Source organism: Aythya fuligula, chromosome 2 (assembly GCF_009819795.1).
Source record: "Aythya fuligula isolate bAytFul2 chromosome 2, bAytFul2.pri, whole genome shotgun sequence".
In the NCBI taxonomy this organism is placed as follows: Eukaryota; Metazoa; Chordata; class Aves; order Anseriformes; family Anatidae; genus Aythya; species Aythya fuligula.
In genome coordinates this window covers 96807667-96823329 of record NC_045560.1, presented here as the reverse complement: position 1 = coordinate 96823329, position 15663 = coordinate 96807667, and the positions used below count along the sequence as shown (strand labels likewise).

General features: G+C 41.1%; 1 protein-coding gene across 1 annotated transcript; it reads left to right on the top strand.

Annotated features, from left to right (window-relative positions):
* Positions 1-361: 361 nt before the first annotated feature.
* Positions 362-6581, top strand: BLOC1S4 (biogenesis of lysosomal organelles complex 1 subunit 4). Its single transcript, XM_032183469.1, has 5 exons — positions 362-610; positions 795-866; positions 1841-1942; positions 2680-2814; positions 6241-6581. The coding sequence occupies exons 1-5, from the start codon at positions 362-364 to the stop codon at positions 6334-6336; spliced, it is 654 nt and encodes a 217-aa protein (XP_032039360.1). The 3' UTR covers positions 6337-6581.
* The last annotated feature ends 9082 nt before the right edge of the window (positions 6582-15663 follow it).

Sequence of the window (15663 nt, the reverse complement as noted above, 5' to 3'; positions counted from 1 at the left end):
ATATATATACACATATTAGTTCTCTCTTTAGGATTAACTCTCTTTAGGACCCCTTTTTGGTCTGTCACCTGGTTCTGCTCTACCAGGTGGGAGAAGCTCACGCAGAAACCAGGGAACCTTTGGGCGCAGCGGGAGGTGTCTGCCCAGGGCAGGGGGTTGGAGTTAGACGGTCTTTAAGGTCCCTTCCTGCCCCAAACCCATTTGTGTTTCTGTGATAAAGCAGGCGGATGGCTGAGGGGACAGAGCTGAATGCCCCCCTCGGGCACCCACCACCCTCCGCTGTGGTGAGGGCAGGCGGGCGGGCGGCGCCAGGCGCGGGCACGGCCCCCTCACGTGATGGCGGCGCCTCCTCCCTCGCGTAATGGCGGCGCCGCCAGACGGGACGGGCAGCAGCGGCATGGCGGCGGCACTGGGGGACGGCGACGGGGCCGGGCCGGGCCCCAGCGGGGGTAACGGGGACAGCGGGCACGTCTCCCAGAGCCACAGCAACGCCTCCGGGCTCGGCGAGCAGGAGGACGAGGAGGGGGACGCCCTGGAGGCGTCGCTCAGCGCCACCGCCGCCGCCTACGCCGCTTACCTGCTCGTCGACCGCAGCGCCTTCAGCGAGCAGGTGGGGGGCGGCGACCCGCAGCGCCTTCATTTCGTTTATTTATCCGCTTATTTATTTATTTTGGGGAGCCGTTGCATCGTCCCAACGCCTCTTTTTTTTGTTGTTTGTTCCTTTCTGGGCCAGGCGGGACGTAGCGTCTTCCCCCCCGCCCCCTCATCTCTTAAACTTAACCGTGTTTTGGCAGGTGGAGAGCCTGGAGAGGAGCCTGGACGAGCTGTTGACCAGGGTGGATGAGTTCGTGGGGATGCTGGACATGGTGCGTGGTGCTGGGTTTCGGTATGGGGTTTGGGTTTTGAAGTATGGGGCAGAAGGGAAGCGGCCTTTGGTGTTGGCCTGTGGGCTCCCGTACGGTAAGTCACTAGGGAGAAAACTTGTTTTGGTTGATAATTCACGGATGAAAACTACTGATCCTCCATGCATGAGCAGAACAAGATTCACATATAGCTATCTAACTGCTTTTGCATACATTTGTAGGTGTACATACATGGAATCTCATTTTTGGATAGCACAGTGACAGACACTTAAAAAGACAATGTGATATTCATCCCCCTTTAATATACGTACAGGCATTTTACATGGTTTTAATGATTAAAGCATCTGGTTGGAATTGCCAGACTCCCAAAACTAGACACGAGTTTAGGGCAGACCCGTTCTTACCATTTTGTCAGAAAGACAGCTTTGTTTTTGCGTCCCCATGAGAGGAGAAGGGGGAACTCCATGAAATGCCCATGTACAATGGCACTAGTATACAGGCTGCCTTTGAAAGCACAGCACACATGGTCCTGCAGCTGTAATCTAAGGGCAACCTAATTATGTTTTTTATTATATCAGTACAAGGCCACAAAATCTTTTTTTTTTTTTTTTTTTTTTTTTTTTTTTTTTTTTTTTTGTAAAGATGAAGAAACACACAAGTAGTAAAACTGAAGTTAGAACTTCAGTTTAATACATCTGATTCTCCGGTATGTCTTATATCTTAATTCTGATAAGGTTACAGCAGCCTGCTTTTTTTTAACTGTAAAATTAAGTATTTTCCTCTGAAAAATAAATTTTGTTCAAAGGTACTTGCTAAACTGTACAAAGAAGTTAGATAATTAGTTTTGATTTAGTGTTTTTAATCTGTTAGTTTTGATAAGTGTAATTGGAACACAATTCTAGCTTCAGAAGTGAAACCTGGTACATAATATTTTGTTTTATTAATCTCTTTCTATTATCTGTTGGAATCTTGTTTAGATTAGAAGCGATTCCTCCCAAGTCATCAATGAAAGCATACCCGAAATTTACACAAAAGCTACAGAAATGAGACAGGTATACAAGAAGATTGACAACCTAGAGGTATGTATTTGCCATCTTCTACATGCATTCCGTTTCTCAGCAGGGGGAAAGAATCGATGATACGCTATAATCACGTGCACGTGCATGAACATGGAGCAGGCTCAGATTTCCTTCTTGTTCTTCAGTGTCCAATCCAGCTCTCTTACCTCAGAGTGATGAAGAGAAAACAGTTCATGAGGAATTTCCAGAGACTGTTGACGTTCTAAAAACAAAATGCCTTTTTGTTCCTAAATTTGCTGCTCGAAGCAAGGCAACCGTCCTCTTTTCAGAAAGCAATAGTACCACTTTTTCTTCTTTTTGTTATTGATAGCGTTATTTTGATAGCAGTACTGTCTTCAAAGCTATTTTTAGACTAAAAGGAGGCAGCTATTGATTTCTGGTAAAACTTTAGAATTCTAAGTGATCCAGATTCTTGATCCCACTTTCAGTTAGGCAGATAAAAATCTAAATCCTAATAAGTCTAAATCAGTTATTTGAAAAACAAATAGGAAGAGGAACAATAATTGTTTTATTAGATTTAACCTGTTTTTGCGGGCTGCTAAGTATCTCATAAATACTTTTTAGCAATAAATTGGGCTTGTAGGTAGAAGGAAATAATGTACAGAGTTTTTTTGTTTTATTTTGTTTTTACTTCTCATTGTAGTAGCAGTACTGTTACTGCTGTCGTGTAATACAAAGTCCTGTTTCTATCTATTAGTGAAGAAGTTGTGCTTTTTTATCTATTTATTTTCCAATAGGCTTTTGTGAAGATGATTGGAAACTGTGTGGCTGGAATGGAAGAACGGGTCATAAAGGCAGAAACAGACCTCGGAGCTTTCCCAAGCACATTCAAGAAAATCTTGCACACAATCAGCATGCCATCCTTCCTTAACGTAAGTAAGCTTTTCTTAGCATGTGTCCAGCTTAGTTCTGTTTACCAGACAGGATTATTAAAATAAGTGTAAATTTGTTACACATATAACTGTATTTAAGTGTAAACCTTACGTACTTTATTAACACTATTGTGAAGTTCTCAGACTTAATTAAAAAAAAAAAAAAAAAAAAAAGCAAAACAAACACTCAAAAAATCACGAATTCTTAAAAGGTTTTGAGTTGCATTCCAAAGGTGGTTTGAATATGTATAGAAGGGAACATGAATTGGTCCAAATCAAGTAAAGAATGACCAAGCCTTTATTAAAGCATCTCTGATAATATGAAAGCAGGTAGAAAGAGCCTGTACAGCCTGTTAAAGGATTATACTGCATTAATATAATCACTGACAAAATATTATCTAAAAAAGGAAGTAAAAGCTGTGCTACGCAGTATTTTTAAAATAAAGGTTCTATTTATACCCAATCTATGCAGTTCAGTAATTGTGTTCACACCCCTCTTACCAAGTTTTAAGAAGGTGCTATTTATTTCTACCTTTCTTCATGACTACACGTGGACTCTTTCCACTTCAGATGATGTGAAGTGCTCTCTCTAGTATGTTTCAAGGAGATTCCCTATCTAGTCTTAAAAACTGGCACTATGCACTAGTTTTAAAATAAATTTTGGATTAAAAAAGAAAATTTTCTGGCTCTCATATGAACACCTGATGCTTCTTTGCATCACCTGCTAATACACCACGCACAAGTGCTCCTCCTTGCGTTTTGTCAGCACCCAGTATTGCTGCGCTAGCTCAGGTCTCCATCTCATAATGCTGGGGAGAATGCTGAAATAAAGCAGGTTTGCGGAGGGGAAGCGGAACGTATTTGTGACTGTTCAGGTCTTTGTGTTACATACTGTAACTGTGTGGTAGCAAAGAAAAATAGCTCTAAATAAATGTATTGTGTTGGTAAGACTTGGTTCAGGAAGACTTTTCCCCTGCTATTTTCTGTATAATCTTCAAGTTAGTTAACTTCCAGTTCCTCCGTAGTTTTTTTTGTGTGTAAGTTCAGGGTGATGTTGTTTATTTCTTCTTTTAGAAAAACAGCCCTCCCCACTCCCTTAAAAAAAAAAAAAAAAAAAAAAATCAAAGCTGCTATTTATAGGCCAATTACCAAAAAAAAAATCAAACAAACAAACAAAAAAAACAATGGCAGTTGTAGCTAGGAGCCTAGTAGCCTTAAACTTCAGCCTTGAAAAATATTCAACAGTATTTTCCATAAAAGTAAAACCTTCAGCTGAGAAGCTTGAGAGTTCTCATAGTGTTTTGTTTTGTTTTGTTTTTTGCTGTTGCGTGGGAAGGCTTCGTCAGCTTATTTTTTTCCACAATCAATAGGGTGGAAAGTCTTTGAAAGAGTCAGCAAGCAGAACCTGTCACATCCAATGGTTTTGTGGTTTGGGAATGGATAGGAATATAATCAACGCTCAGAACTGACTGGTGTTAATTGATAAAGTAAATAAAAGCTAGGTGACTGTTCCACAGTGAGCTGAGTATCATGTAGGAAAATATTTATTTTCATTAGTAAACACACTTCTGCATGAATGAAAATGCATATAGAGATTTTTCCTCATGCCTGATGTTTAGCTAGCTTACACAATACACTCGCCCTTTGGAAAAGAAGGAATCAGTGTCATGATTTTTCATCATGGCTGTTAGTTCAGTTTCCTGCAAAAACTTCCATTAGATCAAGTCCCCTCACGCTCTTCTCATTTGAATGTCCGTTTCTCTACGGAAAGGGTATATTCTGTATTTCTTCAGCTGTGTATTTGTAATCTCACTTTCAGATTTTGCCCCAAGTTCTTCCCTTGTTAATGCCAGGCAATGTAAAGTACAGGCTTCTAATAGCACTAAGGATGTAGACACTCAAAAGGTTAAAATGTCTGCTAAGCAGCTGCAAAAATTTGTAAACGTGTTCTTAGGCAACTGTGGGTACTGTGCCTGCCTATGAATTTCTTCACTGGATTTAAATCAGCCCCTCCCTGCACACATGCAAATGCAACTTAAATCAGAGTCATGAGCTGCAGAACACCTGTGACCCATTTTTCTTGCTTACAGGGTGTTTTCTTGTAGATCAGTACAGGACAAGAAATGTTATTTTAAAAGGGAACTTTGATTTTGAAGATTGTTCCTACATTTGGCAAAATTTCTCGAATAGAAAACTTTGGTAATATCTCCTATTGATAGTTTTAACCTTGGTTTATATATATTTTTTTCCATATATGCTATTGCTGTATAAAAAGCAAAACAAAGCTTATTTCAGAGAAACAAGTGGCATCATAAAGTTATAGACAAATATCATTTAAATACCCTAAACCAACAATTAGTAAAATTCAAGATTGTTTTTAATAGATTTGCATATAAACAGGATAATAGGTACTTTTTTTCATATGGAGTACAAGTATACACCTTAACTGAATACTGGAAAAATTCCACGTAAATGTTTCATGGGTACACTTAGTTACATCCTCATTTGGTGCATCCCAACGTCCAAGTATACTACTGGTTTGCTTTTCACTTTATTGTTAGTGAAGACTTCCTAATTTCCCCATTTCAGACAGGCAAAAAAAGTGCGTGAAGAACTCTGCAGACAAACTGACTGAGAGCTCTGCAAAAGTTTATCAGAATTTCTTCATGAGTCCATAGGAATTTTTAATGAATGAGATCTTGGCCTCAAGCCATCTGTTTAAGGGCACATACTGAAATCATACAATGGCTCTGTGCTGCAGTGCAATATTACTTAAATGCATGATGTGATAGTTGGTAGTGGTCCCTGCTGTTGTCCACCTACAGGAGACGTTTGGTATAGCAAAATAATGTACAAATAATATTTAGGAGTGTATACACTCTTCCTGAAAATTCCAAATTTACTACTCTATTATTTTAACAGCATGTCATAGCACATATATTCTAACATATATACTTACTGAAGAAGCTCAGCAGGAGCAGCAACCTTCTTGAAAGAAACATCTGCTAGGTTTGTTTTCATATTTATTAAGCTAAAAAAAGTCTTTATGAGAACACAGGCTAGGGTTAACACAGAAGGAGTGGCTGAGGAGAACTCAAAAGGCTGGAGGAGGAAAGGTAAAGGTTTGTGGGTTTGGGCAGACAAAGATTACAGTGACTTGACCCTTACATGTTTGGCTCCTGCAAAGCTGGCCTTTACTTTTTTGCAAGACTGAGTCTGTTCAGGTGATAGAATGGCAAAAGCCAAAGCCAGTTTTCTTCGGTAACATAAAGAATATGCTAGACCCATCTGAGCTGTGGTTTAAAGTCACCTGAGGAAGGGGATATGCTGTTAAAACTCCTTTTGTCTTGCATTTTAGCTCTGTGGGTTTTGTTCTGAAACTTGGATTTTTAAGGAGGTGAAAAATAAACTTTATCTAATTTGCAGAAATCGTCTTCCTCGCGACAACAGACCCCCTATGAACCTCCAGTCCTCTTCAAGACTGAAGACTATTTTCCGTGTCTTAATGAAGCACCTTATTGACAATTTTTGTTCTGGGATTGGAATTAATCAGCCAGAATAGAGAAAGCCAAGTGAACAAAAGAAATGCTAACCTCAAAACAGCTGCATTTCTGAGCGTTATTAATGGCATATTGCCATTCTGATTCTCATTGTCTTCCTTCAGGCAGTGTTTTCAGGTAATCTTTGTGAATATTCTTTGAAAAGTCTTCCTAAAACACAGTATACATTTTCAGATTATATTGGGAAATGAACTTCTACAGCAGGGTTGTGGTTTTTTTTTTTTGTTTTTTTTTTTTTTTGTTTGTTTGTTTGTTTTTGTTTTTTTTTTTATAGGGAAATAATAGGAAACATACTTTTATATTATATATCTTTTAACACTTCAGTATCTGTGCTGCTGCAAATGTAAATAGCCGTACCTCAAGGACGTCTTTTTTTTTTTAAATATACTGACTGAGGTGAAAGAAAAGCTCTATGCATAAAATCACTGTAAGTTTTGGAACTTGGTCCCTGCACTGCGTGTAGACAAGCGCACCGCAGCAGGATGTGCAGGTGGCAAGGGGAGGACTCGGAAGACTGGCGAGGAGTCAAGGACATGGCTTGGCGTGTGGGATCCTGTAGCAGTTCACAACATGACATTCCACCCTTGCTGATGACCAGCAGGTCACTGTGGCCATACCTTCTAATTCCTGCAGCGTTGTGTTGATCGATGTGGAGTCAGGTGGGCATGGTGTATATGATCTGCTGTCAGAAAGAAAAAGTGTGTAAACTGAGGCAGGGCTATCCCTGGGCTGAGCCTTTGTAGGACACCTGCCCTGACCTTACACTTCTCCCTTTCAAACCTCTGTGCAGTGACTGGTGCTGCTTGTGCTGACTGGAGTGGGAGTGAAATGTCAATAAACTAATGGCTATCTAACACCTGGTGTACTCTAGCATCACACCTGAGGGTCCTGAACTGCACAGTTGTTTCTGAGAACCTTTTTGTTACAGCCTGCTGTAACATCTAGCAGTTGTTAATCATTACTTGTTACATTCTTAAAATCATTAGGCAAAAAAACCAGTTTTAATATAAAATCAATACCTGAACTTCACCGTAGAGTCTAGAACATACACTTACATGGGAACACACAGGAAAGAGCAGACGGATATCTATGAACACCCCACGCTCTCACCACTCCTTACTTTCTTCAATACCTAAGCATTTCATTCTAGATGTTCCATTGCAGCAGCAGATGCCTTTCCAAAAGGCAGGGTACCTTTCTGTTTATGTCAGAATAATAAAGGCTTATTAGTCCTTCTCAGTGAAATCTAAAGAAATGGTGTGCCTATAACTTAGTGTAAAAACATAAGGCTGCAGTCAAATATTCTTAAGCACACCAAATACTCAAGCACACTGATACTGATGGTACAAAACCTCTTAATTTTAGAACCGCTTTCTAACTAATGGATCAACTGCTCAAATAACTTTTCCCATTACTGAATGGAGCTGAATGAATTCATTGACAAATACAAGGAGGAAGAACTGAAGTGGGCTTTTACGTTAAAACAGTTCCATGGAAAACAATTTATTTTCAAAGAACGCCATAAACAGAAAAAATGCAATTCCCATGACTCATAGTTTGTATGTTGTAAATGCTCCAGAATATTTTTAATTCTGACAATAATGGACAGAGCATTGAAGATTCACTAAAGAAATGCTATAACATGCAGTGCTCCCAGGTTGGATGGGGCTTTGGGCAACCTGGTCTGGTGGGAGGTGTCCCTGCCCATGGCAGGGGGTTGGAGCTGGTTGGGCTTTAAGGTCCCTTCTAACCCAAGCTATTCTGTGATTCTATAAAAGTACTGATGATACCTAAGCTGTGGCTTTTTTATATATATATGGTACGGAATAACAAGGTCACAGCTGATCTGAGACCATAGTATTAGAGAGTTTAATAAATTGATGCATTTTTATAATACTAACAAGATCCACGCATTCACTCTGGTATTGAGTGGGTTGATGCGTACTACCTTGCTTGTCTCTTCGCTCGTGGTAACTCTTCATCAAGCAGGAATAATGTAAAACCCAAGAGCTCACACTCAGTAAAGAAAGCTTATAGTTTCAAATCCTTTATTCTGTCTGCCATTGTTACCTTGTATTACTGTGAAACCAGTATTAGCTATATTATGAATTAAGTTTGATATTTATAATTTTCTGTACACTGTTTATCTTTTTCCTGTTGCCTGGGTTTCAAGATCCGAAGCCAATAACAATAGCAATATGTTACCTATTTTTAACATGAAGAGTTCTTCATATAGGACTGATTTAAAACAACACATTTAATGAGCTGAGTTGCTAAAAGTTGGTTATCAAGTGTATGAAACAAGCTGATGTTAAACAGCAACAGAATCGTCTACACCCAAATCTTACTTTTCTTCCCTCACACAAAATGTTAACCTATCCCAGAAGAGAGAATGCTAAAAGTTTTTTTATCTTTATAGTTAGGTATTGATTGGGTTTCTATTTGAAAGTAGTACTGTGACTTGTTAAAATATATCTGCATGCTGTAAGAGGTGTGTTCAGATACAATAAAAGCTGCATCCACAAGATACACAGGATGGGTTGAATGTCAGAGCTCCGCATTTCTCATAGCTCTTGGACAAAAATCAACGCAATCTGCCTTAACTAAATATTTACTTACATGATAAACTGTGCCTGCAGAAGGCAGATAAAGACTGACACTAGTAATTCATTATCTTGGGGCATGCATATTTTGTTCCACACTTGAGCAACACCACTGCAGGTGCTATAAAGTCTAAGGAAATTACTGCCATGAAAAGAAGCGGATTTGATGATTTATCTAGACAATTAATAAATTGAGGTTTAAGATTTAAAGATGCATTGGATTGCACTGATGTTATCAAAACTGATAGCAGTGCATGGCTTCTGCTGACAATAACCTTCAAGCCTAAGTAGTTTTACCTACAATGGTAAGAAATTAGTAGGAAGTTTAATTTGGATTCTGTCATGCACAGGAACTGTTTCCAAATGCTCAGATCCTGAGATTCAGAGAGCGATCCTGTGTGAAAACACCTTCCAGAATTAGAAGAGCAAGATAACTTGCATCTGCGTCTATGAAGAGCACTTTACATCTGGAATTTGTAAATGTTGCCAGGTTACCTTAAGAAAAATAAATAAATTATGACACTTTTATACTTTCTTGTTTTTTTTTTGTGGAAGAAAAATAAAATCTAGTCTTGGAACTGATACCAAGAATTTCCTGTGTGCCCTGCCTTGAAAAACCAAGATCCCTGCTGGGTTTGGCTATGGTCAAAGAAGCTGGTGTTTCCGTGGCTTGGGTCGGTAATCTTTTTAGCCACTGCAGCTGAATCATCAGGACTGAAAAGTTTTCAGCTGTGGAGACCCACAGGCTTGTAGAAGTGCAGAGGGGATCGAGGAGTTTGGTGAATGTGGCAGGCTCTGCCGTGACACCTGAGTGCCCACTGTGTCGTGCTGCTGCTGGTTCGGCTCTGAGCCCATGGGTGTTAGTACGGCCTCAAGGCGGTGCTGCAGCCTCCAGCCCATCTTAGAGAGGTACGGTGTTTTCTTTACCTTCTTGCTTGAGGGTATCTCCTCACAAACTTTTAATGTTAGTCATTTTTATAGTTTTGCAATACAAAACCATGAATTCAAATTATTCATTATGATCAGTGTATTAAACTTGCTAACTAACAAGCACAGAAGAAGAAATGGAAAAACAAAACAAAACAAAAACAGTTCTACAGTTTGAGAAAGAAAAACTGAAATAATGTCTTTATAAAAGATGAATGGATACATAGGAAAACCATAGTATCCTGTCCAAAATTCACATTAAAGACTAAAAACATCTTTTAATTTTGGCCAACTTTATTACTGACTGTACATTGTTTGATGGATTATTTAATAGAATAAAAAGACATTAAAATGACATAATCATGTGTCTTTGGTGAAACATTATCCATCCAGGAGCTTGAATACTATCTTTATAAAAAGGATATATGGAAAACAGCATATGTAAATGAAGAAAAAAAGAAAAGGGGAAGGGAGGGGAAGGGAAAGGATAAGAAAGTATAAGAAAAAAAAAAAAAAAAAAGCAGTAGCCAAAATCCCCACAATACTGTGACTGTAAATCAGAGCTCGCTACAACTGATGTGCACCTGAAACATTTCTCTGAACATGAAAGGTTTCTCAGAATGTGAAAGGTTTGCAGAGAGCTGCAAACTGGCAGAAAAGCTAGTTCAGACTGAATCATATGAAAACAAGGAAAAAAAATAGGAATGGTGAGACCATTCTGTAGAGGTGGACGAAGCAGAAAACAGTTTACTGAGTAGAGCAGCCAAGGCAAATGCCAAGAGGTAAAGCTGTGGGCCAGAGCCTCCGAAAGCATAAACAGCCAAGGGCAAGGTCCCTGAGCTGGGGAAGTACAAATGAAAATCCAGAGTGGACCTGAAATACACACGTGATTTTGCTACTTGTTTGCAGTTTAGGAGCTTAATTTTTATTTTTTTTTTCCTCAGGGCCCACTGCTGCCAGTCCCACAGCAGCACGAGCTCTTCAGGGAGGGGAAGAGGGGAGGCAGCAGCAGGAAAAACGATTAAAAAATGCTCTAAACAGTGTCATCAAACAACTATCTCCTGTCGTGTTTTCCTCCGGGATTTATTAGCCTGACTTTTCCTGGATTTAGCTGTGTTTCTGCAGCCAAGGGACGGGGAGCACAAGGCAGGCATGCCAGGGAAGCGTTGCCTCAGGAAAATCAGCTGGGATGCGGTTAGCACGCAGTGGATGCTCAGTGCGGCTGCGAGCTCTTTGCACGAAGCAGTGAGGTGACAGTCAGCACCCAGTACTGGCCTGAACGTGAATCTGGCAAGGGATGTGAAGGGCAGCAAGGAGGGACTCTACGGGTGCACAAACAGCATGAGGGAGAGTGTGGATCTACTGCTGGATGCAGCAGAGCCCTGGTGACATGGGACAGGACAAGGTACTCAACGCCTTCTTTGCCTCATGGTAAGTTTTTACTGGGCTCCCCAGTACAAAAATGGTGTGGATGTACTGGAATGAGTCTAGTGCAGGGCCAGAAAGATTTTGGAGCATGTCATGAGGAGAGGCTGAGGGAGCTGGGACTGTTCAGTCTGGGGACAGAAGGATCGGGAGGACCTTATCATGGTATATAAATACCAGATGCGGGGGAGTGAAGAACAGAGACACTTCAGCAGTGTCCACTGGTACAACAAGATGCAATGGGAACAAAATAAAAAATGAAATTCTGTCTGAACATAAGAAAACACTCTTTTTCACTGAGAGTGGTAAATACACATAATATGACAATTGATAAAATCTAATAGTTATAAATTATTATCTATTAAAGATAAAATTATTAAATACTTTAATTAATAATATTTAATATGGTAAATCCTATATTACTTTTTCCGAACACTTCCTTTAATCCCCACCTGTGGGATTTAACACCCATCTGTGTTGATCATCTCATAAATGTCTAACTTCCCTTTGCATGATCTCTTTCCCTGACTGAAGAAGTTTGGTGGGTTTGTGTGGAGCTTCCATGCCCTTTGTTGCTCGTCTCTGATCTTTTTACCACTTCTGCTCTACCCTTTTGAGATAAGAAAACCAGCACTGTCTATGTAATTCAAGGCACAAGCAAATCAAAGGTTTAAACAGTGCCACAATAACATTCTCTGCTCTGTTGTTTGTTCCTCCTCTACCTCTGCCCAGTATTGGATGTGCTTTCTTATCTGCTGCTTATCGTATAAACTGATGTTTTCAGGACCCATCATAACTGCATGATCTCATTCATGAGTAACTGCTCAGATTGACTTCTTGACTCATAAAACGGTTCGGGTAGAAGGGTATTTTAGTGAACAGCTAAATATATGGACATTAAGCAGGTGATTCCAGTAGGTAGAGTGATGGTTTTGCCAAAACAAAGGTGTAAGTGGATCTGGTACGAAAAGGAGTAGTTGGCCAAACCAGGACAAGGAGGCAAAACCACGGATGCTGCGAAGTCAGTGGGCTGGCTGTGAGTGTTGACAGTGTGTTTGTTGTGGCTCTGTTTATATACATAGGGATGTACTGCTACAGGAGGCCAGCAGCCGGCCTACTCGACCGATCCCTGTGTGCGTTTGTGCTCATCGGGGCTGGCCCTTGGCTTTTGTCACAGCTACAGAGCAGCGGTCCTAAAAATGAGTTCAGTTTAACCTAGCCTGAGGTACAATGAGGAAGCAGAAAGCCCATAAACATCTTCCAGGCACTGTGCAGGCCACATGAGCCTTGGAGGGGAGAGCTAACACTTTGCAGCACTGACAGAAACCTTCTTCCTTCTGAATGTCCTCAGACCATTTCTGGTGCCAGAGCTCTTTCAGAGCACCATCTCCTCTGCCTCTGCACCATAACCCCTCTGTACCCCGCTCCCTGAGGATGAGCTCTCCCCTGCTCTCCCCTCACGGAGCAGCAGGCCTCCATGCCCTTCTCCATGGCACTGTGCAGGGAAAGGACCCCAAGCAGAGGTGGGAAGTGACATGTCTGACAGAGGTTGTCCTGTATCATCTTCCTCCTCCTGCTTGGAGCTAATTGAAAACAATTGGGAGTGTTCTCCTCAGGTTGGTAGCTCAACCATTCTGTGTTTCTGTAATATCCTGGGGCTGAAGTGGGCATTTCATGGCCTGGTTCTAGTGAGATTTGTGTGCAGTCGTGCTCACAAACATCTAGAGGGTTGAGGATTGAGCCTGAAGAATGTCAGCCAGGGATGGTGCTGTCTTTCTTCTGTGCCACAGTCTCCACCAGACAATAGTATCCCCACATTTTGTCTCCAAAACCTTTGCTTTGAATCCAGCCACTAAGATTGTTGGTGGTGATTAATCATGCACTGCTTTTGTCTTGCTGCGTGTAGGAAGAAGTTAAAGTGACTGACTACTCTGCAGTGACAGTCTCCAGTTTTCTGTGAGGGTTTTATGGATGCAGCCACCCGATAACAGCACAGTGCCAAGAAAAGAGTATTGGCTTTGCTTTTGTGCTGTTGCTCTTTTCAGCTCAGTTCTTTCCATTCTCTCCAGAATCGTGGCCAAAGTAGAAAACAGAGATGAACATCTTCTCTCCTTGAGGGAAAAATAATGCCTCCAGCTGTGCTGAAGTTGATTTGTTGTGACCTGCCACACAGCCCAGATCACTGTGTTCAGCTCAGTTGAAAGGGCAACACCAGTTTGGGTCCCATAAACAAAGTCTGGAAAAACTGGGGACAGGAAGGATTTTTTCATGTCCTCTACCATCATTTTTGCCCCATTTTCCTTTTACCTCAATATGCATTTTTTCTAATTTCATTGGTAGCCTGGTGCATTATTCTAGCATTCACTCATGGTTCTTGTCACCAAGTATGATGTTATTCACAGATGATGTCTTCATATTGATACGAATACTGCTGGCCCTAGGATCCCTTGTTAAGAGTCTCTGGGGAGAACAGATTTATTATATTTAGTACTGCTCACGAGCTTTTTGTATGCGTGGCTTGACTTGCTGAGAAACTAACTGCTGGGTGTTGTGTTAATAGAAAGCTGAGAGGCACACACAGCTTGGCAGAGCTTACACATGACAACATCATCATATGTCTGTCCCCATCTGTGCAAACACCTAATTGTACCTAACTTGTACCAATTCATGCACTGAATTAGTGATTCACAGCATTAACGATGACTGGCATTTGCATCAGCCGGGCCCATCAGAGCATGAACAGGTAAAAAGGTTCATCTCAGGCCTCCCTTGCTGTGTCTGAACGTGCCTCCAAGCAGCTGGGGACCTGCACAGCCTGGCTGGCTGTTTCATCATATGTACCCCAAAATCCTCAGGCTGAAATCCACAATGGAGATGAGTCCTCAGCTGTGCTCCTCAGATGTGTGTGCACTCCCCTGGGAAGTGTGTCCCCATACTTTTTCCTTCTAGCAAAAAGAGGGAAGAATTAAAAATAACTGCAATCCACACTATACTTTTTTTTTTTTTTTTTTTTTTTTTCCCGCATCTTTTCCAGAAACATCTAGGAGGTGTTGCTATAGGAGCCAGAGTGCTGGACCCATGTCTGATTGTGTCAGGGCATTTCTGGTTCTGGAAAACAGTTCCTAGTGCCCACTAGTGGATAATGCCAGTGCCATCGTACTATTTTCTTTGTATAAAGGAATCATTCAGTAATTAAACAAGAACACAGTTGGGGTTGTTCTGATATATCATAAAGCAAATGGGAAATCCCATTTATTTCCACTCAGATTTCAGTGTGTTTGATACTACCTGAAACTGGTACAGGCATATTAATGATTTACAGCTGGCAATTCTCCCTAGCAGTGGCTTTTATTTAATCGCTGCCATTATTTTCAAAGATTTGATTACGTTCTTAGTTATTAGTGTACATACTTCCTCCAAATTGCCATCTGATAAGGTCAGCAATAATTTTTAGTCTGGAAATTTCAACGGGTCATGTTAAAATGCTAAAAAGCCCTGCTCCCCACTTCCTCTTTGTTGTTTGTATCTCAGCTTACATTGCTTTCTAGCCTCTGATGAGTCACCGCACATATTTTGTACTGATTCTTTAAACATTTCACGTCTGAGCAGTGATTTTGATTTCTATGTTTCCTGGACAGAAAAAGCACCGGTTTTGCCTGCAGGTAACACTGGATCTTGCCAGATTGGAGGAACCCTCGTTCCCAAGCAATGATTGCACAGCATATGCTGAAAACCACATGCAGGTGACTGTGCTAACTTTTGGAGATTTTTATGACATCTGGGTCATGAGTGCACGTCGCTTTATAATGCAGCTGAATATTATGAAGACTTAAAACATGGACAGCATAAAATATAACTGCCAATTATGAGGATATAAATGAAAATTTTAAATACCAGAGCCTCTTAACTATGCAAATTTGAGTTCCCTTCTACTATTTGTCAAGGCTGTGGGATGGCACAGAATTTTTTCCGAGTGTTGATGTTCATCCTAGGGGTAGAACAACGCAGCGTTTCAGGTTTAGCAGAGCATTTTTAGAGGCTAGGGTTCACAGACTGGCCCACGGTTTGCTGACTTCTGCAAACAAATCCAACAAATCCCTTACATCTCTGTGTAGAGGGCTCTGCAGTGCCTCCTGCCTCAGCCAGTGACTGCCACTCTCAAGGCACGGGGAGCAGAAGAGATTTCCTTGCTCCCCTTCTCTGCTGTCTCCACCCTGCTCAAGCTTGCCACCAGCTGAGGGAGGTGTCAGGCAGTTGTGAAGACGGCTTTGACCTTGCAGCCTGCAGTTTCCTCCTCCAGCTGGTGATCATTCACCCCCATATCTCACCCCCGT

Coding starts and splice junctions, on each gene's coding strand:
- BLOC1S4 (XM_032183469.1), top strand. CDS start 362: ATGGCGGCGCCGCCAGACGGGACGGGCAGCAGCGGCATGGCGGCGGCA. Junction 611..794: donor GCAGCGCCTTCAGCGAGCAG/GTGGGGGGCGGC, acceptor GTGTTTTGGCAG/GTGGAGAGCCTGGAGAGGAG. Junction 2,815..6,240: donor GCATGCCATCCTTCCTTAAC/GTAAGTAAGCTT, acceptor TCTAATTTGCAG/AAATCGTCTTCCTCGCGACA.